The 26,478-nt window shown below is 46.2% G+C and overlaps 1 protein-coding gene across 1 annotated transcript in view; it reads right to left on the reverse strand.

Annotated features, from left to right (window-relative positions):
* DCHS2 (dachsous cadherin-related 2) overlaps window positions 1-26,478 on the reverse strand; it is a 1,925,309-nt gene that overhangs the window by 38,547 nt on the left and 1,860,284 nt on the right. The window contains exon 19 of the mRNA XM_069631304.1: window positions 6,762-6,900. Within this exon, the coding sequence (XP_069487405.1) occupies window positions 6,762-6,900 (139 nt within the window). The remainder of the gene's footprint in view (window positions 1-6,761; window positions 6,901-26,478) is intronic.

The following is a 26,478-nucleotide window of genomic DNA, read 5'->3' on the forward strand; positions in this document are numbered from 1 at the left end:
CGATGGCAGCCTCCAGCAGTGTGGAGACTCTGTACCTCCACACAGCTGGAGGCTACCATCGTCCCCTGGCAAGGACGAAGGTACGTTCCCTCCCCCTTCCCCTCCCTCCCACTCTCTCAACCCCACTTACCTTCTGCTTCTTTTTTTTTCGGGAGCGGACGCGCTGGGAACACTTGTGTTCCCAGCGCGTCCGCTCCCGAAGGCCGCCATGGAAAGAGAAAACGGACTCCCTTTCCCGGCGGCCATTTTCGTGGTCTTTTTTTTTTTTCTGTCCCGAAACGCTGCGGCTTTTCGGGACAGAAAAAAATGCTTTTAGTGCCCCGGTCACGCATATAATGCGGGCCGGGGTACTAATAGCAATATGACCCGAGCGGCGGGGGCATTACCGATTCAGGGGCCCGTACAACTACGGGCCCCGGGGCATTACCTGAGTCAGTAATGCCCCCGCCGCTCGGGTCATATTGCTTAAATATGAGTTTGGTGGTTCAGTCCACAAACAGCCCGTATTGCTCCATTTTGTATAGTTTGGAGAATCCTGATGTTCCTTTTAGGGGTTCGGCTCAAAAGACTATTGCAGTAGTCCAATTTGGTGTTGACTATAGCTGCTGCAATAGATGCTCTATTGGCTTCTGACAAATATGGACGTATTTGCCATAAGAGGTGAAAAAAGAAGCTACATGACGACTTGAGGTAGGACACATGTTTCTGAAATGTTAGATGAGCATCAAAGAACATCCCCATAGTCTTTACATGTTCAGATACTAGGATATTCTTGCCACCTATTTCAAAGGCCTTATAACATGTGTCCATGTTTTTTATCCTATGAGGTGTGCTAATGACCAACAGCTCAGTTTTTTCTGTCATTAAGGGCAATCCAGTTCTGGATTGCATCATATATTTCATTTTCATTTATGGTGACCAGATCATCTTTATAGACCCCAGATAGTTTAACAACTATCTGGGTGTCATCGGCATAGTTGACGAATTGTATGCCCATAGATTTTAGTAAATCACATAGAAATTTAATATAGATGTTAAAAAGTAGTGGGGACAAGCCTGATTCCTGAGGGACACCACACATAACGGGACCTTTCAGGGACTATGAAAGTCCTTTAGCAACACATGCACTCCTAGGGGCAAGAAATGATTTAAGCCAGAGGACTGCTTATGGGGTGCATAGGCCTATCTTCTGGAGTCTTTCCGCCAGAAGTTCATGATTGACCAAGTCGAACGCAGAGGAAAGGTCCAATAAAAGCAACAGAGCAGAATTTCCTTCCTCGACAATATCTATTATGCTGGCCTTCAGATCTAAGAGGTACGTCTGGTTCCATGGTCGGCTCTAAAACCGGATTGTTCCTTAGCCAAGATATTGTTGTTTCCCACAAAGTTTTGTAGCTGTGTATACGCTATCTTGTCTAAGATTTTAAGTATAAAGGAACATTGGTAATGGGACAATAATTTTCAGGCATCAGGGGGTCGAGATTATCCTTCTTTAACAGTGGGGTAATCAATGCCTCCTTTATGCCGATAGGAACAATCGCCTCATCAAAGGAGCGATTCACAAGTTCTTTTACCCATGGTGTGAGAGTGTTTGCAAATTCCTTAAAAAATGTGGCGGGGAACATATACCCCTTACATGATGTGGGTTTAAGCCCCTCGATGATCATCAACACCTCTTCCTCTGTCATTCTAGTGAATGAAAAAGGTTTTATCCCTTTATCTGATATCTCCAGAAGAGGAGGTAGTGATGCTTCATTTAGGCATGGAGATTCAATCTTTTCCCTGATACGGTCTTGGTGAAGCTGGGTCTTCTGACATAAACTGTCAAGTATGTTCTGACACCAGTCCTCATTTATAGTGAACTTATGTTCAGTAGTGCGCCCTTTGAGTTCATTAAGAACTGAAAAAAGTTCTTTGGGTTTTATTAAGGCCTTTTCCATTCTGTCATTAAGTGACAGTTGTTTTGCCTCCAGAGTAAGATGTTTGTACTCTTTGACCGCTATTTCATAGGTCAGTAGAGTAGAAGGAAAGGGTCGTTCACATTTCCTTTTATTTTTTCGGGCGGAAATTATATCGGGAGAAAAATGAAATTTGAATCCTTTCTGTTTCTTATTTTTCTCCTGACAAAGGGGAGCCAGGATATCAAAAGCTTTATTAGTGGCATTTCTAAAGGCAGTGGTATATTCTTCCAGAGGTAATTTGCCACCCCAGGGTGGTAGTAGAGGTTGTATGGTGGATTTAAATGCATCGGCTGTAATATTTTTTATATCACGCATTTCAATTGCAATATTTGTTTTTTTAGGGACAGGATCAAAGTTCAGTGGTAGTACAAAGTGCACCATAAAGTGGTCAGACCAGGGGCAAGGGAGGATAATGTTTGTAGTAAGGATTGGACTTCCATATCCTGGGAATTGTTAGCCCAGAGATTAAAATCATCTAACATAGCAACAGCCAGGTTTATTTTACATATGCCTCCTATGAGTGCCAATAATTGCTCTTCAAAAAGAGGAGTTTCTCATGGAGGTCTATATATGATTGTTAGGCTTAGTGAGTGTGTTGCATCTGTATTAAGTTTAAGTTGTATTGTTTCACATGAGGTTGAGGGGAGGTAGGGATACAGAGATCAAGTGTGAATCTAAATATGATAGCAACCCCTCCTCCTCGGCCGGATTTATGATCAGTGTGTAGGCACTTGTAACCTTCAGGTGTAGCAAGAGCTATGGCGTGCAATGCAGCATATTGGAGCCAAGTTTCGGTTAAAACAAGAAGATCAAAGTTATTTTCCATGATGCTGTCACAGATCTCTATTGCATGCATTACCATAGAGCGTGTGTTCAGAAGACCACACTTATGAGTAATGTTATTTCCCTTAACTAGTGATGTTTGTATGTTTTGATTATCCTGACCAGTGAATACACAGTCATTTTGTGGTGTAACTGTATCAGCATTTTGATTCAAGTTGATATTATGCACTTCAGGTGCAGATTTACTGGTGCAGATTCTGCCGGCTGTTACAGCCCTGGCTGCTATAATAGCACTGGCTGTAATTGTGCTGGATACTTTTAAAGTTGGCATAATTTGTGCCGCCTCGTGATCCAGCAGAGCAGTATTGGCAGCACTAATTCTGTTGCTGCCACTTTTTGCTTTCCGCCATTTTATGCACCATTACTGCCAGCGGTAATGGTTCTGGAAAGCCCCATAGAGTCCTTTCAACTCTTAACAACATGGGAATTACAGCCTTACCACAACTCAGGATCCGGCACTAATAGCTCCGGACCGAGTTCTGGTAATGCTATTTGCATTGGCTGTATCCCAGCGCAATCACCGTCGGGATATCGCCATGGCTGTGATGAGGCCCTATATTGCTGCATGCATACATACAACATAAGCTGCTAATCATTGAGTTTATCATCACAACATGTTTGCTTCTCACCATACTGCTCACTGAATACCTAACACTGCATGTAATTTGTGAAAGGATTAATTGTGTAATCCATGACACAATAAAACATTTTGTTTAAACCTGGCACATAGCTACATTTCACTCTTTGTAATTGCCTGCTTACAAAGCACATAGCTACATAGACTCTGTTGGTGCACAACAACATAGAGCTAGTTTGAACCTTTGCACTGCCTCACACATTTATGGCTTATACACTACAACCATGCATATCCAGCATATCACTAAATTATAGTCAACAACTACTGGGTAATTGACTCACTGTTTGCCTTGCAACCTAGCACATAGCCAGATTAACTTGATTGTATTCATACAGTCATCTATAGCAAGTGTTTAATTTAATATGAATACAGAAACACCCAGTGCACAGCCAGATTTAATTCTGTGTACTTACGTGTATCCCAAACATATTAGTAGCTTTCTCATAGTGCCTTGCTCATAACATCTGCATGATTAATTAACTCAATTCTACACCTGCCCAACTACTGCATAGCTCCATCCTGTGCCTACATCCCTGGAAATTAAGAAAACTGTGGAACACCCTATCCAAAACACTCTGCCCAGAGGAGAATCAACTGATTTTCATGAAATAGCTCAAGACTTGGCTTGTCTGGCTTTCAAACAGGCACTTTAAAAGAAAATAGCAACCAACTAAAAACTGTGCACCAGAAACATTGGCTGATTAATGACAAGTATTTTTTCGGAACTATTGACACTACCATCTGTGTGAACCAAGTTGTCTGATGGAACCTCTCCTGCACAGCACTGGTCCGCACCTTTAATCTCATTGAAATCTACCACCAAGAGCAAGGAAGTGACAACACCCTCATCCCCATTCTCCACCCCCTCACCCCTCAACTAACTCCTCACTACAAAAATCTTCAATCCTTCCACCTACCACACTCATACAGATGACCTCCTAGGTTACGTAACGTTTAATTTATTTCTAAAGCATGCATACACCAAAAAGACATATTGGTGCTAATAACCCCTACAGGACAGCTAACAGGGCAGGAGGTCCTAGTTCACCTAGAAAAGATATGTTTTTAAAGAGCGTCTGAAAAGAAGGTGATCCTCAGCAGCCCAGAGTAGGTGCAGGAGTTGGTTCGACAGATTAGCTGGCACCACTGAGAATGCACAACCCCCGATCCAAGAGAATCTAAGGCATGAGATCTGAAGGAGATATTCATCTTGCAAACGAAGAATTTGAGCGGGTATACAGGGGCGGAAGTTAGACTGGAGATATTGTGCACCTACCCCAAAGAAAGCACAATGGACTCTGTAGAGACTTGAAATGATTCTGCTTGGATACCGGAAGCCAATGAAGTGACCGAAGGATCCAGAAAACTTTAACTCCATATGGAGATTGTGTGGCTATACTCGCAGCCAGGTTCTACAGCACTTGAAGATGCTTAATAAGATAAACAGGTTGTGCCAAAAGAGAGGGTTACAATAATCTAGGGAGCCAATGACCAGCGAAGCAACCACTAGGGATTACAGATGAGATATGATGTGATATGGCATTTATAACGCGTCTGTACACAAGTATTTCTAAGCATGATGGTAAATATGGGAGGACTTTACAAAGTACCTTAAGTTGATAAGGCGCAGCTTGGTAAACATCACTCACTTGGGATTCTGCCAATAAGGAGGTAGAGATTTCAAAACCCAAATCCTTAACCAAAGAAACTGGGGACAGAAAAGTGAGTGGGAACAAAAAGATGGAGTCCAGAGGGAAGAAGCCGAATGAAGACCCACCACCAACACCTCTGTTTCAGCTCTGTTCAACCTCAGCTAGCTGGTGCTCATTCAGATACCCAGGGATTCCAAACAACAAGACCTCAGCCGAGAAGCAGTCTTGGTTTGAGTAAGTCAAGGCGGACACTGATCTGTGCGTCATCTGCATAGGAATAACATAGGAAGCCATGGGACTGGAGTAGATTCAAAAGAGGCTGGATGGAAACGTTGAACAGGATTGAGAGATGGTAGATCCCTGAGGAACCCCACATGTAACGGGAACTGGTGCTGAATGAAAAGAAGAAAGAGACAGCGATTGAACCAAAGAACTGAACCAAGACACAACTAAGCTTGACATTCCTGCCCCCGCCAGGCGATCAGGCAAGACCAAATGATCATTGGTGTCAAATGCAGCTGACATGTCGAGCAAAATCAATTCACCAACACCACCCTGATCATAAAGCCTGGTCAGGTCATCAACAACTGAAACCAGCACACTGTCTGTACCGTGCCCTGGTGGAAACCTAGACTTAAAAGGTCCAGTGTACTTAACAGATTCAGAACCTATCCATCTTCTACCCAGAGCGTAGCCATGCTGTTAATGTTTGCACTCAACAATCCAGGGGCTGCCCATATGACTAACCTGCCCAGTCGGTACTAACCACAAACAATAGAGAAATGTTCATATCAACACACAGGGAAGGGGTACTTCCGACCTGCATCTATCAACAGCAAAGGTTTCTCCATCAGCCTTACTGCTGCCCTCCTCTCTTAGAGGGCCATGCTCAGCGAGGTGAAGGGCGCTATATAAGACCACTCTACATTACATTACATGACATATTGTGTTATGCATTACCCGTTGTAACTTAAAGCCTGTGTATAATGGTTTCTTTTCTGTTAAATGATGGGTCATCATTGTGCATGCTTCTTTACACCTCCTCCTTCAGCAATCTGGTTCTTGTTTTTTTCATATTTGAATTCAATAACAATATTCAAAAACAAAAGCATGATCAACTTGCACCATGCTGTTCAATTCCCCAAATCCTCTGCTACGTAGAATGTGTCTGTTTCTATGTAGAATGTGTCTATTTCTATGCGCTTGGCAATTTACAGGCATGCAACTGCATATGTATACTACCTTTATAAACAGCCATGCCAACATTTGGAAATAGACATGTCTTATTGCAATAAGTCTCGGACCGTCCCTTAGCCTTGAGAAAGCAGGGCGGTGTCTTGCCTAACACTACTGTTTCAGAGTTTAGCACACCAGTCATCCTTGCATATTACCTTGATTGGGCTGCGTGCTGAAGGGTATTACCCATACACCTTTGCATTGCAAGAGTGCTCCTTCTTTCAGGCGTCATTGCTTTCCCAACTTTCATGATGGCAAAATGTATCTTTTTCGTCTATCTGAGGCTACAATGTTAACCCTTCCACTGCGCTTCCTTTGCCCATTGTTTACCAAAGCAGCATCAGTTTAAACTGGCACACACACCACTGATGCGCAGCAACATTCTAGATCATGACTGCGCAGCGTGGTGAATCAAATATGCACCTAACTCACCATCAATGGGATTAATGGCAAATCCTCTGGGGGGTGAAAGTATTCTGTAGGAGATCACCCCATTCTGTTCCGAATCCCTGTCCGTGGCAGACACAGGTAGGACAGAGGTGTGAACAGGTGTCAGTTCTTGCAGCTGAACCTGCAACGGAAAAGAAACACAGACACAAAAAACATCAAAAGTGAAGAAGGCCTGAGGGGTGAGAGAACAAATGTTCACAGATTTTAGGCTAGTGCTGTTCCATTCCAGAGAACTGATATCATGCAATTTTTGAAGAAAGTTTGTTCCCGCTGATTTTCGTAAGCCGAAACAACCCTGCAGGCTCAAGTTATTAAAAGAACAGTTCCAACAGTTCCAGTATTCAAACTGAACGTTCTGTTTTATTAGCAATATCCATTTCAGATTCCACTTGAAACGGTGCCACCACCGGAGTAGTTCAGCAAGTAAGAGGATAGCCACTGTCCCCGCCATGTAACGGAACACTAATGGAAGCAAACCTTGGCCAACTGTGCACGCCAAGCCTTTGTTTCCTCTGGAGCTCAGACTGGTATCACACTTTGACTCCTTGGAATGAGTGGGGGTATTGTTTGCAGCTCTGTGTTGAAAGAGTGACAGTTGGGCTCTGAAACATTGAAATGATGTATAGTTTTGAAAAAGCCTAAACGCCTTGCTTCGCCAACCCAATCTCCATCTCTTGGTTTTTGAGACTGTATCCATTTTGGGAGTTTTTGAGTTGGGTTTCAGGATTTGTCTATCACAGCTTGTTGTAGTTAATTAAGGCACTACTGTTGTCCCGCACATTACTGTTCTTAGGTCTTAAAGCAGCATGTTTAGTCAATGGCAAAAGTAAACCATTATAAACTTATAAACTATAAACTTGCCAACTGCTCAAATTAATTACATGAATTTGAAAACAAGCACAGAGAACTAAGAATGTAAACTCCATTAGTTTCAAAACCCTAATAAAAGACTAGTCTGTACCCATTGCTGTCCTATTTTCCAACGCATTTTTATAAGGCACAAGCAGACCTTTTCTGGTATGGGAGCATTGTCCATAAAGTCCTACAGATTTGGTATACAGGGGATGTTTGTCTGCTACTGTTTAAACAAAGATAGATCGGATACACAATCCACAACCAGAAAGACACAACAGGAAATCATGTCCTTGAGTTGGAACCAGGGAAAATAGAAGGGATCCCTTGTTGTGCCAAAGGGGAGCAATGTGGCCAATAGAGTAGTGCAGACATTACACAGCTGTTTTTGATTCAGGGCCTTTATCATCATTGTCTGAGGCAAATGGACATAGGGCCTCATTACGAGTTGGGAGGTAACACAGTGGTAATTTCACCATGTGGAATTACCATTACCGCTGTGGTGTCCGGTGGAATTACCGCTGCATTACAAGTAGTCGCGAGAGCGTACACACCATTGGCGGTAACAGTGATTCAGACTGGTGGAAATATCACGATGAATGAGTTTCAGACGGTAATTCTGCTGCCCAACTCGGTGCTAATTCTGTTAATTCCCAACAAGGTATTCAACCGGTGATGCGAGATTGCATTGTGTGATGGCACTTGTAGTCACGCAGCATGCAGGTCCGTTGCCCTTTATGACTCTCAATGTACCTAGGCAGGGTGCTGTTACAGAGGACCATAACGTTGTGGATGGATCCAGGGAAGCAGGTTCAGCAGTGTGTTTTTGTAGGTCAATGTCACATGTCACCTGCACATGGGTGCAGTCAAGTTCAGCAATTACGCTTGACATGTGGGCTGCTGTGTAGAAATGTGCCTTTGTGGGATTTATCTGTGCCATGGTGGTGGGCAGCAAGATTTGCTGGCATGCATGGCACAGGAATGCCTCCAGCACCGTCCGAGCAGAAGTGAAAAAGTGAGCTAGGACACGCCATGCAGCATGCCCACAGTGTGGTGTAAGGTGCCACTGGCAAGAAAATATAGCACCGACACACATTTTAGCAGCAGAGGTAGGGCTCTCCTGATATTGATCCTGCTACATATGTTGTCATGGACCATGGCCAATACCTCAGCAACAGTCTCCCTGTTTAGCTGGTGCAGTGTAATGAGTTGGGCCTCAGTCAATTGCCAAGGTGAGGGCCTGACCCAGGGAATGGGCGCTTGACTTGCATGGCGTCTTCTCCTCCTCCCCTCTGTGCCATGTGCCCTGTCCTGCTGTTCCAGCTTCTGCAGTTCAATGTGGGTCAGGAGGAGCTGCATGTCTGAGTTAGTGACAGTTGATGGGAGCATGGTGTTTGACAGTGTGTTTGGGTGTGGTGCAGGCATTATGTACTCCTTCAGAGTATATTGGGTGCACTAGTTTTCCATCACCTATACGCATTTAACTCCACATTCTAGATGGGGGTAACTGCGCTGTGATTTTGCTGGAGTCTACTTCCTGCAGTATTTCAGTGGTATATAAACTTGTAATGAGGTGGAAGTACCATTTTGGTTATTGGCAGTAATTCTGCCACAGGAATTGCCACCAGATGCCGGCGATAATACCGCTGGTGGTAATTCCACCAATTCTTTTGTACTGCATTCCGCCCAACTTGTAAGGAGGCCCATAGACAGCTTTAGACAGCTCTAGACAGAGAGAGAGCACATATGGTTCAGAACCTGCAATCAAGGTGCGTTGTGTTGAGTACCTGCTGCATACATTTGAGACCAAAATATGATCTTTAGTGCAAGTGCAATTATGCTAGATTGAGCATTGATTGAGTAACACGACTGTCATTTCGATAGGAAGGAGGCAATACAGATGACGTAGGCAATCTCTGGGTAGGTTGCCTGTACAGGTGTGTCAGTGAACATAGGAACAATTTTGAACTAGTACTTGAGAGGGTAGCATAGGGGGACATAGAACAGGCACAAAGACAAGATACAGACATAATTAGACATTTCAGGTTAGAATAAAAACTTCTACATTCAGTTCCTGCATGCAGGAATGCAAGGAAGTCAGCTGCTGAATGAAGAAACAAACAAGTGTTCCATGTCACATTAGAGACATTACTATGGGGAATTCAGATATAATGCATTACATCACAGTATAATGATATGATATGATATGGCATTTATAACGCGCCTATACAAAAGTGTTTCAAGGCGCGACGAGGCAAGGGAGGGGGACAGAGGGAAGACGGAGACAACGATCTTACTAGGCCAGATAACATTGAGATTGCGCACATGCAGGAGAGGGGGGAAAGGGAAAGTGCCAGGGGCATGGTGGAGGGGGCAGTGCAGTACATGGAATGACAGTAAAAAATAAATAGAATAAAGACAATAGGTAAAAAGTGTGGCCAGCTTGTGGCAAGTGCAGGGGTGAGTGCAGACGTCATATGTCAGGAGCTGGTGGGGACTGTAGGGATACAGAAACAGCCCCCAAGTGCAGGGGTTGACTGGGAGTCAGTGCAGTTGAACAGCTGGCGGGGAAGAGACCTGGGCCTGAGATCAGAGGTTTGCCAGGTGATCAGTGCAGTTTCGGTCAGGAGTTCAGCAGGGGAGAGGAATAGAGAAAGCAGAAGTAAAGAAGAAGGTCTTGAGGTGCTTCCGGAACCAGAGATGGTTCTCCTCAGGTTTCAGGGAGGCAGAGAAGCTGTTCCAGAAGTATGCCCCAGCTGCAGAAAGAGATCTACCACCAACTTGTTGCTTGGAGAAGCAACTGAATGAGAGGGAGATGGAGGAGGATGAGCCAAGAGCTTGAGAAGGAAGATATTCAGGAAGAGATAGTTGAAGGTAAAGAGGCTACAGGCTTCAGAAGGCCTTGTGGACAATGCAGATGGTTTTGAACATTATCCTCGCAGACACTGGGAGCCAGTGCAGATATTTCAGTCCTGGAGAGATACAATCCCTGGGCTTGATGCCAAGGACAAGTCTCATGTTCTGGATGAGTTGCAGAGGCTGGAGAGCAGAAACAGGCAGATATAGGAAGAGGCTGTTGCAATACTCCAGCCTAGAGAGAACCAGAGCTCTGGAGACAGTGAGCTGCTGGGGGAAGGAGAGGGAAGGAAGAATACCTCTGAGGAGGTGCAGCTGGTAGTGAGACATCTTAGAGACATCAGAGATGTGAGTAGAGAAGGACAGTGTGGAGTCAAAGATGACCCTGAGGTTTTTAGCCTGACAGGTGGAAGAAGGAAAAGGGCCAAGAGAGGCTGGCCATAGAGCGATAGGAAAGGAAGGAGCAGGTGTGCGAGATTATCAGTCTTACTTCCATTAAGGCAGAGCTAATTGGTGGCACACCACTCCTGGATAGCAGACAGACAGTCAGAAATGAGAGAAGGGGAAGAGGTGATGGAAGGGAGCCTGAAAATGAGCGGAGTGTCATCCACATAGCACTGAAAGTTTGGGCAGGGAGCAACAATGCGGTGGGCAAGAAGTGCCAGGTATTGGTTGAACAGCCAGGGAGAGAGGTTAGACCCCTAGGGAACACCACAGGTAGAGATAGAGGAGAGGACGGTTCCAAGCTTGACCTGGGAGGGTCGATCGGAGAGGAAAGAAGTCAGCCATGCCAGGGCCTGATCAGTGATGCCCAGGTTATCATGGAGATGGTTGAGCAGGATGGCATGGTTGACCGTGTCAAAGACAGAAGAGACATTGAGTAAGATGAGGACACAGGGGGTATTGGAGTCAAGGGTTGAGAGCAGATCTTCACAGATGTTCAAGAGAGCAGTGTCCATGCTTCTGGCAGCTCTGAAGCCAGACTGATGGTCATGGAGAAAACCAACCAATTCAGTGTGAAGATTACGCTTGGAAATGACTTGCTTTTCCAGGAGTTTGCCCAGGAAAAGAGTGAGGGAATTTGGCAGTAGTTAGCAGGGCAGGAGGGGTCGGCTGAGGGTTTCTTAAGAAGATGGTGCAAAGGGGAATGCTTCAGGGGGAAGGGAAGACTTCAGTGGTGAAGGAGTGGTTGTAGAAGTCAGCCAAAGCAGGATCCATGGTCCTTAATGTTTTTAGAGGAACAGGTGAGAACCTGGTAAGACGGGACTTTCATAAATTGGACTTGTCTAGAAACCTTGTCGGGGAGAACACGGGAACGGCAGAGAAGGATGGAGGAGGAGTGGCCACAAAAGGGCCAGAGGAAGAGCGGGGAGTAGAGGGAGGACGAGGAAGGGGAATAGAGAGAGGACAGGATGTCCTGAGTTTTAGAGATGAAATGAGAAGACAGGTTGTTCAGTGGGCCTGGGAGGGGACAGAAGAGGTAGAGACTGCAGCAGGATTGGCCAGCTTCTTGCAGATATTAAACAGTTTGGCCGAGTTGTTGGATCTCGCAGAAACAAGGGCTTGTATGAGGGCTTTCTTCTTGGTGCGTGCAGAGCGTCGGTATTGCCTTTGGAGCAAGCGGTTGGCCCGTTTGTTAGAAGATGTACAGAAAGCACGCCATTTCCTCTCAGCCACCCTGCACTGGTGTTTAAGGGTGATGAGGTCTGAGTCGTACCAGGAGTTGCACTTGGCTTTGGGCTTCCAACAGAGCCTCAAGACAGGGCCAAGAACATCAAGAGTATTAGATGTAGCAGAGTGGAGCATAGAAAGGGCTGTGTTAGGGTGTGAGTCAGCCGAAAGGTGAGGAGGGGTGAGAAAGTGTCGGCGAAAGCCTCAAATTGCACAAGCTTCATGGGTCGGATAAACGAGAAGGTAGGTGGCAGTGCTGGAGTTGGCTTGGTCTGAGGGGTGGAGAAAGTGAGCTGGGAGGAAGGGAGAAAATGATCACTCCTGGAGAGAGGAGTGGTGAGAGAGATAGAGAGGGGAAGGTCTGAAGCGATCAGAACATCCAGAGTGTGCCCTGCAGAGTGAGTCAGGCTGGAGGGGAGAATAGAAAGAGAGAGAGTGTGTCACAGAAGTCACAAAAGAGTACAGAGGAAGGAAAACATCCAGGTGGATGCTAAAGTCTCCAAGAAGGAGTAATTGAGTGGTCGAGACCACAAGGGAAGAGGAGAGGTCCACCCACTCATAGATGAATGAGGAGATCAGACCAGGTTGCCGATAGATGGTAGCCACAGTAAGGGAATGGCTAGGTGAGAGAGAGAGCCTGAAGACAAGGCATTCAAAAGATGAGTAGGCCTGCGTAGGAATGACAGAGTCAGGAATCCATTCAGGGAAGATCAGGGCTACACCCTCTCTTTTTAAAAACAGACCTTATCAATAATCAGTGACTTTAAAGAGATGAATAGACACAGCTGCTTGAGTGATGTGGGCTGAAATTGTGCACACACAAGACACCCCTTCAAGTATTGGTCAAGTTACTGCCCCATGTCTGGCCAGTATGCAACCTCTGGCAAGATTTCTAATGTAGTGTGAAACTCCAGATGAATGGCTGCGGACGCATCATGGGCGTGACTTAGCATCAGGCTTCGGAATGAGGTAGGGACCACCCACTGGTCACAGCCAGATATGGATCTCCTTTACCCCAAACCGTCTTGGATTCAGAAATGTTTTGTACATTTCATCAACACCCTGAGGTCCTCTTTCCCAATGTAATCGGTATCCATCAGGGGAAAGTTCTCAGGGCCTCAATGTGTTGATAAAATTTACCAATGATTGGATCCCCTTTTTGAGCCGTGATTATATCAGCATCTGGGGTCTCCTTACTCCATTGGGCAGATGAGAGTTCATTGTAAACATTTGTCTGGGACCTAGTGGTAGCAGTGACCTGGATTTCCCCCAACAGGGACTCGATCTCGAGGAGATCACCTTGGATGGCTCCAGTTTTGGCCAGCTGATCGGCCAGGTCGTTTCCAGTTTTGTGTGGCCCCTCTATTCTGGAATGACCCGTGATTTTCTTCCAATAGATGGTCATCCCACTAGAGGTGACCAGATCATCAATATTTTGGATGGGTTTGCCATGTTTGAGCGGTTTGTTGTTAGCACATAGCATGCCTCTGGTTTTCCAATTTACCAGGTGCTCCACAAACCCGTTCCAGACATAATCTGAATCAGTGATTATGGCCAGTTTGTGGAGTTGGTGTTGGACAGCAATGAAGATGGCTTGGATGAACTGCCATCAGCTCTACCACCTGACTACTACAGGGATCGATAAAGTACCCAGCGGAGGGTTGCAAGGCATCATTTACCCAGGCATTCCCAACGCCGGCCACCAGTTTCTTTTCCCTGTTGTTATCAACATGGTAGGAGCACCCGTCCACATAAACGGTGGCCATTCCCTCGCACTTGTCTTCTTCATAGAATTTGTGCAGGGAATTCAGGTACGCCTTCATGTTGTCCTGGGTTTTAATACTTTCGTCATCGAGACAGTTTTCTCTGGCACAATCATGCAAGTCAGCCAGACCTTGCGCAAGGGGACTCTTCTTGTTTTGGCCATATCTGACCTCCACAGGAAAGCATTGCATTGACAGAATCCAGGAAGTAATTCTGGAATTACTCACATTTGCGGTCCAGATTATGTCACTTTGGAGATATTGCAAAGGTAGGTAGGTGAGTCTCCACTATGATGTGTTCTCCCTGGATGAATGGGTGGTAATTCTCCAATGCCCACACCGTTGCCAGGAGTGCCTTCTCACAATTTTTGAATTTTTCCTACACAGAGGATAAAGTCTTACTTGCATAGCAGATGACTTTATTGACATTGTTGTGCTTTTGATATAATACTGCAGTGAAGCATGTATTCGAGAACCCTGTCTCCAAGAAGAACTCCTTGTTTTGGACAGGGTAAGTTAGACAAGGTGCTTGTGAGAGGCTTCTTTTGAGTTGCTTTACTGCCTCGGCTTGTTCTGGACCCCACTCCCACTTGACCCCCACCCTTCAATAGAAGGATCATTGGTCTTGTGATCTCTGTGTAATCCTCAATGAACTTACTACTGTAATTAGTCAGTCCAAGGATGCTCGTTAGCTCACGCAGAATTGTGGGGTCTTTCAGTTTTAGGAGTGCTTCCACTTACTTTTCCTGGGGACAGAGGTTCTGCACCACTGTGCCCTTTGAAAGGAGAGTTTTGCTCCGGCAACCCTCAACTGTATCAGAACATATTGGATTTCCACTATGTGTTCCTCCACAGTTGAGCTTTTGATCAGGACATCCTCTACATAGGCCAGGTTACCCTTTCAACCAAGTCGGCCATGGCCTTATGCAAGAAGATGTTAAATTCATTGCCGGAGTTGATGTATCCGAAGGGAGTCCGGGTCCAAGTGTACTGCTTCCCCCCGAGGTAAAGGCCAGCTTGTATTGGTCCTCCCTACTGACAGGCACGGTCCAGTACCCATTCGTTAGGTCAATGGCAGTATACACATTTGCCCCCTGCATCTGGGCCAGCCCTTGTTAATGTAGGGGAGAGGCCATCGGGACATTTGAACACGTTTGTTCCGGTCAGTGCAGAGTCTACACTGGTTATTCGGTTTTAAAATCCCCAGCACCGGATTATTAAAGGACTGGACGGATTATCCCACGGGACTCAAGGTTTTTGCTTATTTCTGTGAGAGGCAAGCGATATTGCTTCACAAACACTGGAGTCATACCAGGTCAGTGGGAATTGTAGTTGTGTGGATTTCCGTGCGACCACAGTCATATGAGTCCACCGCAAAGAGGTCTTGAAAATCTAAGAAAACTTGTTTCACCTTTTGCTTTTGCTTCAGAGTCTCACAGGCATCAGCTAGGTTGACTCTCTCTTCAACCATCTGCCTGAAGCCTGGAAAGACTTCCGGTTTTGCTACCTCAGCGGCCTCCTCCAGCTGGGTGGAGAGGTCCCTGGTTAAAGTATTGACCTGGACAGAAGGTTTCAGGTAGGGGAGGCAGTCCCTGTGGACCTGGAAGATCACTTCATCCCTCCTTATGTCACAGGTCACCTCTTCCTTACCGTGAGGGCAGGAAGAATACACCAGGAAATTCCCCCCATGCCGGGTGAAGATCATGTCTGGTGTTATGTCATTGTCGCTATCACTGTTAAAACAGTCATTGGGGAATGGTCCTACCAGTTCATTACCTAGATCCATGGAGAAATGTTGGTCATCAACCGCCATTCCAATAATGGTACCGGCGGCCAGAGTGATACTGCTAAGGTCGCTGTTATCCATAAATATTGGGAGGGTGTTGTGTTCTACATTGACTAATGGTGTTGGGTTTAACCCCAACACCTGCTGTTGAAGATGGGTGTTGAGGTGTAATTATGCAACAGGATTTTGCAGTTTCTGTCCTCTTTTATTTTTTTTTTATTCAAGTGGGAATAGTCGTGTCCATCCTGGGATGGTGACCTCCTCTCCAATTTGAACTTCAACTGCATATGGCAGCAATTGGGCTGATTGAAATGCTTTTTCTGAATCATGAAAGTCCATGGGATTACCCCCTAATCGGGAACAGGCTTTGTAATTTATCAGGTCCAAATTAATGGTAAAATGATATAGAATGTCACTACCTAAATAGAATTCAGCATGGACATCTGGCACGACCCAACAATTATGTACTATGCGTTTGTTGCCTATAAAAATTTTGAGCATACAACTGCTAGGCAGGAGATGTTTGGAATCGGGAGTTTCCAGGTCCATTTTCCATTTATCAATCAATTTAAATGTGGGAATGGCTGGATCTTTTGGGAGTTTTCGGAACATGGCTTTGCTGATGAAGCTCTTACCATTGTTCACGCACACCCAGGCAAGAACAGATTCCTTCCGCTTATTTTACTGAATAGGGATGAATAACTGTTCTCTAATTTTCTGAATGTCAGCTAAATTCTGAGCTGGTTTCTCATCACTCTTGACTTTAGAATTGGGGTTTTCAGATTGTGAATTTGTATAGATTTTCAAAGTATTTCCTTCCAGTGTGGAATGCCACTTGAAACTGGAAGGAAGGTTGATTGTCAGAAATGGAGAGGAGTTCCCATCACCAGTTTGTTGTCCTCCACAATTACTGTCACGTCAGGTACTTGGTTGTTCTGAAAATGGAACTCAATATGATCTGGTTTTTGTTCAACCATGTGGCATGTGCATTTAAACTAAAATGGTTGACGCTATGTTTTAATTTTATCGGTCTGTTAGTCTGGGTGCCGAGGACCTTGTTCAAACAGTCTATTAGGGGGGACAACCTACGTAGGATGTCATTCCCCAGTAGACAGGGTGTGCCTTCCGGAGTAATAACTATGACCGGGTGTTTCACCTTGTGTCACCCATTTTTATTTCCAAATCCGCAGTCCCCTTGACAGGAATTTCATTCCCATCGAAGTTCTGAAGTCATCCAGGAAGAGGGGTGAGAGGGATCTGTTATCTCTCCCCCTTCCTGAATTCAGCTGATCAAAGGCCCTCTTTGACAAAAGAGTGGCTTGGGATCCAGTGTCCACCAGTGCTGTAAATGTACATTGCCCTTACACTTGGACTGGGGCATAAAATCTACCCTCCTTCTCCTCCAATGGGCAAAGGTAATGGGCATTCTGGGCAAGTTTGGTGGTCAATTTCCTTATTTTTGACTCTGATGCAGGGGTGGTTTGGTTAAGATTCGGTGTTGGAGTTTCGGGATCTGAAAGGAGAACTTGACATTGGGATATGTGGTTAGTTTTGGGCTCCCCTTCTTCTGATTCTGGACCGCCCTTCCTCCCCCCTTTTTTGGAGGGCGTCCCCAGACTTGGTTTGGACAGTGTGGTTTCCGGGATGCTCATTCTGGGGTTCAATGATGGGCGATTTTGAATCCCCACCTTCCCCCAGTCTTCATTTGGATCTCATGAGACCCATTTTTCTTTGGGAGGAGTTCCCCCGTCCCTGAAGGAGAATATTTATTTCCCAGAATCCTCTGAGGATTCCTCTCCTTCAAATTGGAGGACACTAACCTCCACCACAAAACGGGTATTTTTGGGTTCTTTATTTCTCCTACCCACCCTCTGTTCCTTGGGTGGCAGATTTTTGGATCAGGAGATTTTGGGTCTGGTTCCTGGGTGTCCAGGGGCTCTTCATGGGTAAGGAAAGAAGTTTCCTCTAGAGCTTTACACCTCCCTTCCCCCGTGCCTCCTCCTCTGGAACCGGTGAGTTGTCAGGGTGCTCCCCGTCATTGTTCTGGAGTACCGGACCCTTGGTTTGTGGGGTTCTGAGCCGCCATGTTCATCTGAGGGTTCTGTGAGCCCTCAACATGCAACCCAGATCCTGGGACAGATTCTGGACCTGGCACTCCAATTGAGACACCCATTCCGGCTGGTACAGGGATCTCTGGTCAACTCTAGGTGAGTCACGGGAAGGGTAACTATCCCTTCTCCCATAGTACCCTGAGTATTGAGAATTTTGGTAACTCTCCACCCTTGGCCTACCCTCTCCCGGATTGGGCTGTATGGGCTCCTGAAAACAGGGAAAGTAAGGAGGGTTGTCCTGCAGATTGGGGTTTTGTGGGAACCGGGGAAAGAAACTCAACCCGGCATTTGGGGGATAACTGCCCTCCTGGGGAAAGCTAGTAGGGAAGTTTCCTGGGGCGGTACCTACCTGGTTGGATCCCCTCGCTTGGGCTGGGGGAGTCCATACATACCCCATGATGGGTCTGTTAAGCTTGTATCAGGGGCTAATATAATCAGGGAAGTCAGGGGTCTCATTTGTTGGATTCCCTCCCTGACTACCACCTGTCTTAGATTGGCCTGAGGGCCTTCTGGGTCTTTGATTGGATGGATTTTTGTACATGTATATTTTTAGGTCCCCCATCTCCAGATCTAGAATGGGGGCAACCTTAATCTCCGCCACCTTAGCAGCAGCAGGGGTGTTAGCTGGTTTGGGGGTTTTGTTTGTGTTTTTGTTATCTGCTGGTTTTTGTACCACATAAATGCGGGTCGCCTGTTCTATGACCCAGTCTAGTGATCTTTTCTCATGAAAGTCCCCCACCAGCTGGATTATTATATATTTTGGGAGTGCATGAAAGAAGGTGGTGAAGAATTCCCGACTATCTCTGCGCACCCTCCTTGTGGTCTGTGCAAAGGCGAGTTTGGGCTCCTGCACAAATTCGTGTGGGGCCTGATCTTCCCTGCACTGCAGATTGTAGGCCACCTTGCAGGCCTCTTGGGGGTTTCTGTGTGCAGAGAAATGTTTCAAGATGGCCGCCCTGTAGGTGGACCATCTTGAGTAGTTCTGGTCTTCCAGTCCCGCGTAGATACTGGAGTATCAGGGGAGAATGTCCATTTCACATACTCTATGTGATTCTGGCTGTCCTTCATATGAAAATAATCCATCGTTTGCTCATATAATTCTAGGTGTTACCAGACAGAATACTTTGCATTTTTATGATATGGAGTTACAACACTTCTAATGGCCTTGATCTGCCTAGTGGAATCTTTTTTCATAGCTCTCTTAAGTATGTTTCCCTTCTTTGCTTTAGTCACCCAAGTCAACTCGTCCTCAGACCTCAGACTCAGAGGCACCGGAGGTCGCTTCTTGATCCTCTAGGCAATCCTTGATTCTGTGAGCTTGAGAAGGGCTCACAGAATGTTGGAGGCTAGTTTCTCTACTCCTGTGGTGCTCAGAAGAGTCTTCTGGTTATACCCTGCTCCCAGGGTTGGTAGAGTATTCCCCCACTGCCCTAACTGGGTAGAGGTCTTTAGGATGCACTTTTTGGGCATTATTTCATTTAGTTCCCCTTCAAATTTAACCAACTGGTCCCTTGGAAGGCAGTATTTCCATGGATCTGATTCCCTGACCCTCCCCTTATTGGAGTCTTCCTTGTCAGAGATATCAGCCCTAACATTTCGGTATCTGTACCAGGGTCGAATCGGCCTCTCGGGGAAATGGTCCCTGTTGAGTGGGGGCCGGTTTCTGGCCTCTCCTGGGCCGGTTTGGAGAAAAAAATTGAACATTTTTTTTTTCCACATTTTTTTTCTTTTCTCAAAAAGTCTTTCATCCTTCTTAGGTTGATAAATGGGTACCAACACAGGTTAGGTGATATTGTATGCATATTTGTTCTATAAAAAGAGCTTAAGCGTAAGTGCTATACAATAACCTATTATCATTTGACCTTGGACATCTGCTTGCATTCACAGTAATTTGACAATATGGATCTATACACACAGATATTAAAGATACATATGATGATCCATTCTTGTATGAAACGTATATCACATTAATGAAACCATAACAATATTTTTCGTAGTGTACTTAGGAACAATGCCATTTCATGCCACTTCCTGTTTTTCAAGGGGTAAGGGTCATGTTTCATCGCTTCCCGGGATTTCACTTTGCTTTGGGGTCAAATGACATCAATTCCGGTGATGTTATCAGAGGTCAAGGGTCGTGAGGCGAGGGGTGGGCTACTTTTCTTTGGGTGACCGGGCCTATTTCTTGTCCCAGTCCGACCCTGATCTGTACAGGGACGCCCGTCCATCAATTTCTGGTGGGCGCAGATCTGTCAGTCGCATCTTACCAACCCTATTGAATTCTGCCATCCCCATGGACCCTGATTCATATGAGCCAGTAGACATGAAGCTGGCAGTGTTCATGGTATTGAAGGGGTTTGAGTCCCTGAGTACAGGGGTCCTTATGTTATGATCAGGGGTTGCTCTGTCCCTCTCTACCTGTTCAGGGTCCCTCCAGTTAGAATTGAGTCTATCACCCTCTTTCTCCAATCTCGCTACCTTTTCTTTTTCAGCCCCTATTTCCTGGTGATAAGCAAACATCTTAGCCCCTTGTTCATCTATGAAGGCCTTACTGGTCTCAATGATTCACTCTTGCACTGCTACTTGTTGGTGGAGTCCATCAATCTTTTCACAGAGGGCCTCATTGTCCCTCTGCGCTTCCTGCATGTTTTGGGAGTACTGGGACATTCTCTGTTGCAAGTGATTTATCTCCTGGTGTTAGAACTGATATAATATTGTTTCGTCCTCATTGTATATGTTGGCCTATGCCCAGTCGCTTTGCGAGGAAATCCGTATTGCAAGGTCGTGACCTTAAGTGAATCAAGCCTCCATTTTAGGTTAAAGCTGCCATTTTAGTTTATTGTGCAAAGTCACCCTGTGGCCTAAAATGGCCGACCTGTGTTTTCTTGATCTTGCTTTAACCTCTGCAACCTCTGTAGGAGAGTTAATGTCCAACCTGCCTGCAGGCTACATGTTAGGGTCATGTAGACCTTATCCTTTGTTGACCTCGGGATCAGGGGATTACTTGAATCGGCGATGTTAACCTACAAGTATACAAGAACAATAAGGATATCTAAACACGACATGTGAAACATTTGTTTGATCTGTATTAAAGCAATGTGTAAAGAGTGTAAAGTTAAACCTAGAGAATAATAGTGTTTGTTAGTGAATGTATTAAAAGTAAACCGCATGCACGAGATATGTAAATTAGGAATGAACCTGGCGCGACCCTACCCCAGTACATGATTAACTTGTAAGAGGCTGGACATTATATATTATATTATATATAACGAAACTGTATAAATACGCTGATGTCCAGCTAGCAATTCCTGTTCACTGCTCACATTGAACCCTGCTGGTGGTCTCTGTGATGTATTGACGGCCAAATAGCTATTTGTGTACTTTGTTTTGTAAACTGTACAGAATTGAAATAAAGATTCTGGGAATCTTTACAAGCCCGTGTCGGTGTATTTCTCTTTGCATGTTGTAAAAGCCTTAATATTGTATTTTCTGATTCAACAGATGGCGCCCGAATAGGGACCCTCAAGATCGACTTCGTCTCGTTGAAGGTTGGCTCGGCTATCGGACCGGGATCGGACGGTGCCAACAGAAACGGCCACTCTGTATGAGAAGTGAATTCCTCGACAAAACTGCATGATCCGATCCCTGAACGGTGAGCTGTAGCCCGAGACGACGTCTTGACGAGGGTCCATATATCGAGGTGGGTACATTTGCCGAAATCACCAGACACATGGGTCCTTAGCATTGTCCTTAGTAACCCGATCGGACCTCCCAGTCCTTTGGTCAGGTGAATCGTGACCCGATTCTTAATTTATCCCTGACAATTTGAATTTGACGCATTGTAATCGCGAGCACAATTATTTGACTAGGTAACACCAGAACTTTGATATGCCTGGGAAATTGTCTGCCTGCTTTAGGACATTATTCCGCAGCGACAGACAATCTTTGGAAGATAGCCGTCCCGCACCACAGGAGGGGTCGCCGGGATGTACTATTTACTGTAAGAAAGGCTTTGCTAGTATAGCATTTAATGACATTTGGCACAGACAGACCAGACATAACTCTAATCTTCGGTGGCCAACCAATGGTAGCTATGAAATCCCTCATATAGTCTATCTACAGGGGCGTAGGAGACCCTTAAAATCTGGGGGGGGACAGGGGACACCTTGGGGACTTGTCAGGGAGAGGCAGGAATTGCCTGCTCGCAGATACTCCTTTACATCTTTCCCCCGTCACTGACATATGCAGTAGATTGTGCAGGAACTTACTCAAATGTATCGCAATACTTTGGTCTTAATGATATTCCCACCACAGGACTTGTTTTACTGTTCCATCTCAGTTGGTCTCAGTTTCTCTACTTGTGTTTCTCCAGGTCTCCCAGCAATGGACCTTTAGAGAGATCTTTTATAATAATCTGACCTGCGCTTTAAGTGCAGATGTTTTATGGAGTTCCGCCAACCCATCCTATCCTATTCCACTTGAACCCTCAATGATAGAACATGAGTGTGCCCCTTACAGCAGTGTATGGGCTGCAATCAACCCTCAGCACCAGGGTATTCACTGGATTTACATGGATAGCGGAACAAGTGCTGTTGTGAATCTCGAGGCTCTGCTTTATTATTTTCAGGGTCACCCAGATGGCTTATGGTGGCCTCTATTAAAACTTGTCTAAAACTCATTATTCAGCTTGTGGTGGGTACCAGAAATTCACTTGCATCCCTATTTTAAAACAAGCGTTGGCAAAGCCAACCGTTTGGGTTTTAATGTGAGCATGGAAAAGGCACTTGCCAGGCACTGCCATAGTGATATTTGGTACCCCCCCCATTGTAGCAGCTGCAAATTGATGCAAGTACCTGCACATTTAATGTCAGTGCCTGGCAAATGGCCAATACGTATACACAAGCAAACACTTGCCCTTGCTGGTTTTTAGCACGACTTCAGTGAAGGAAATGCAAAGTGCTAATAGAGTGGCTGGAGAAGACATTTGTATTACACTAGTAGTATGTTCCCAGCTCCAATTAAGTTATTAACTACACAGGGCTTTGAAGTATGATATGATATGATATGGCATTTATAACATGCCTTTACACAAGTGTTTCAAGGCGCGACCAGGCAAAGGACGGGGTACAGAGGGAAGACAGACAATTCTACTAGGCCAGATATCATTCCGATCGTGCAAGTGCATGGGATGGGGAAGGAGGAAAGTGCAGAGGGGGTAGAGGGAGGGATCAGTGCATTACAGCAGGTGGCACATGCAAGGGTAAGTGCAGACAACAGGTGTCAAGTGCTGGTAGTGGGACTGTAGGGATACAGAAAACAGTCCCTAAGTGCGAGGGTTCCCAGGAAGGCAGTGCAGGAGTGCGACTGGCGGGGGAGGGGGCCTGGGTCAGAGATCAGAGGGTGGCCAGGTAACCAATGCAGTTTCAGTATCAGCCAGGAAGTCAGCAGGGGAGAGGAGAAGAAAAAGCAGAAGCAAAGACAAAGGTTTTGAGGTGCTTCCGGAACCCGAGATGATTCTCCTCAAGTTTCAGGGAGGCAGTGAGGCTGTTCCAGAGGGAGGCCCTACCACCAACTCGTTGCTTGGAGGAGGGTCTGACCTGTGGGAGTTGGAGGCGGATGAGCGAAGAGCTTGAGAAGGAAGATATTTAGGAAGAGAGAGTTGAATGTATTGAGGCCCCAGGCCCCAGAAGGCCTTATGGACAATGCAGAGGGTTTTGAACTTAATCCTCACAGCCACTGGGAGCCAATGCAGAAATATTCAGTCCTGGAGAGATACGATCCCTGGGCTTGAGGCCAGGGACAAGTCTTGCAGTCCTGTTCTGGATGAGTTGCAGAGGGAGGAGAGTAGCAGGCAGATTTAGAAAGAGGCTGTTGCAACAGTCCAGCCTAGAGAGAACCAGAGCTCTGCAGACAGTGAGCTTCTGGGGGAAGGAAAGAAATGGAAGAATACCTCTGAGGTGGTGCAATTGGTAGTGAGACTTCTTATAGACATCAGAGATGTGAGGAGAGAAGGAGAGTGTGGAGTCGAAGATGATGCCAAGGTTTTTGGCCTCACAGGTGGGAACAGGAAGAGGGCCGACAGAGGCCAGCCAGAGAGTGACAGGAAAGGAGGGAGCGGGTGTGCCGATGAGGCGAATCTCAGTCTTACTGGCATTAAGGCAGAGATCATTGGTGGCACACCACTCCTGTATGGCGGGCAGATAGTCAGAGATAAGAGAGGGAGAAGAGGTGGCTGAGGGTAGCCTGAAAGTGAGCTGAGTGTCATCCGCATAGCAGTGTAAGTTGGGGCATAGCGCGGCAATGCGGTGGGCAAGAAGTGCCAGGTATTGATTGAAGAGCCAAGGAGAGAGGTTAGACCCCTGGGGAACACCACATGTAGAGATAGAGAGAGAGGAGAGGAAGGACCCAAGTTGAACCTGGGAGGGTTGATCAGATAAGAAAGAAGTCTCCACGCCAGGGCCTGACCGGTGATCCCCAGGTTAACACGGAGACGGTTGAGCAAGATGGCATGGTTGACTGTGTCATAGGCAGAAGAGAGATCAAGTAAGATAAGTACACAGAGGACACAGGGGGTGTTGGAATCAAGGTTGGAGAGCAGGTCTTCACAGATGTTCAGGATAGCAGTTTGCATGCTTCTGGCAGCTCTGAAGACAGACTGATGATCAAGGAGACAACCAACACATTCAGTGTGAAGATTGAGATGGGAGATGCCCAGCTTTTCCAAGTGTTTGCCCAGGAAAGGAGTGATGGAGATTGGGCGATAGTTAGCAGGGCAAGATGGGTCGGCAGAGGGTTTCTTAAGGAGAGAGTGCACAAGGGAGTGCTTCAGTGTTGAAGGGAAGACTCCAGTAGCGAAGGTGTGGTTGCAGAAGTCAGGCGGGGCAGGAGCCAGGGAGTCAATGTGGTCCTTGATGGCTTTGGAGGAACAGGGATGAACCTGTTTTGATGAGACTTTCATAGATCGAACTTGTCTAGGAACATCATCTGGGGAGAACAGGGGAAAAGTAGAGAAGGAGGGGAGAGGTGGCCAAAGAAAGGTCAGAGGAAGAGCAGGGAGTAGAGGTAGGAAGGGGAGAGCAGGAGAGAGAGGACAGGATGTCCTGAGTTTTAGAGAGGAAATGAGAAGCCAGTCCCGCGCAAACATCCCTACATCAGTGTCTTTATCTAAACCCGAAGCACATCCTATGCCATTTCTGTCCTACACCACTCTCCCTGTGTTCTGGTCTTTCCTGAATTGGTCTCTCCCCTGCACACACTGGTCACCCCGTGCTGCAAACCATCCCCATCTTTCATCTGCACTCCGTTCTTGTTCCCATACCTCCCCTCCCTTGCTCCTCTCTTTTTCTGTCCTCTGCACCGTTTCAACCCTTTTTCACTTTGCATTCCCCCACTCTACTGCACTCCAGTCCTTCACTTCCCATTCCCCCATGGCCAGTACCCCACAACTCTCATCTTTACACTTACTCAGCACTTTCTCCTCAGTCTTTAGAGCACCCTCGATATCCTTTGTCGCTTTTCTACAACTATTAGTCATGCTCCATTGTCGTTCCTCATTTTGGGGTCTTCTCCAGGTCACTGTCGAGGCAAGGCCCAGCCAATGCTGTGCACACATGATTGTATTTATTATTTACACTATAATGCTGCTTGCCGCTTGCCGCTTGCCGGATGCTGCCGCCCACGCCTGCACTTATTTTCGGGGTGTTGAGCTGTGAGGTCAGGTCTTTGTAGTATTTACACATTAGCCTGCAGTGCAGGTTTAAGTAATTTCTCATTTCTACATTCATGTAATACAGACTATTCTTTGTAGTCGACACGATTTCCAAACGGTCATCTCCCTATCATGGCTTTTTAATTCCCACAAGGCGCAGGTGGCGTGGTGGTGTTGGTGATCTGACCTCACACTACACTTATGGTTCCTAAATCCGAATTTGAGCTCTGCAGAGCCTAAATAAGCTCAACCGCGGACCAGGGCCAACCGCTCCCTGCGATGCACACATATCCTCAGCCACAGCCACCACAGTACCCTAGTTGGGTTCAACTGCTTCAAATGAATCCACAGACGTGTGAGCACATCCCTTTGCTCCCGGTACAGGCTGAGGCAACTTGCATTTCACACCCACTTTTGTGGTCCTCACGAATGCCCTCATTATCGGGAAGACCACGCTGCACAATGCACCCCATTATGAGCTTCAACATAAACAAATAGTTTAATTTTACAAACAGTGGAGACCTTCCCAGAATAGCGCTCCGGTGTATGTGTTCCAGGTATGTCACCACTAACCAGTTTGCCTGCGGCGATCTACAAAGAGTTCCACCAGTGGGTAAAAATCAGTAAATATTGAATCCCTCTGAGCTGGGGGCTTTTTTCTGAAGTTTCATAGGTTTGCGATGCACTCGTGAGCATGTTGCGCAACACAGGGGTCTTGGGTGTTGATTTATCATTTATGTTCTGTAATGGGGCTATGTGAAACGTGAACAGTGCATGCAACACATCAGGGACGTATGTATTTTGCTCATCGTTTAAAAGTGCACATTGCATGCACAGAACAGCCCAATATAGCACTTGTGTGCTGTTGGGCCACCTGCATGCAATTTGAAACCTTCACGAGGCATGGGGCGAAGCCAGTCTTTTCCTGTTATCATGAAACACAACAAGGGTT

This window comes from Ambystoma mexicanum, chromosome 6q (assembly GCF_040938575.1).
Source record: "Ambystoma mexicanum isolate Mex_15411 chromosome 6q, UKY_AmexF1_1, whole genome shotgun sequence".
Classification (NCBI taxonomy): Eukaryota; Metazoa; Chordata; class Amphibia; order Caudata; family Ambystomatidae; genus Ambystoma; species Ambystoma mexicanum.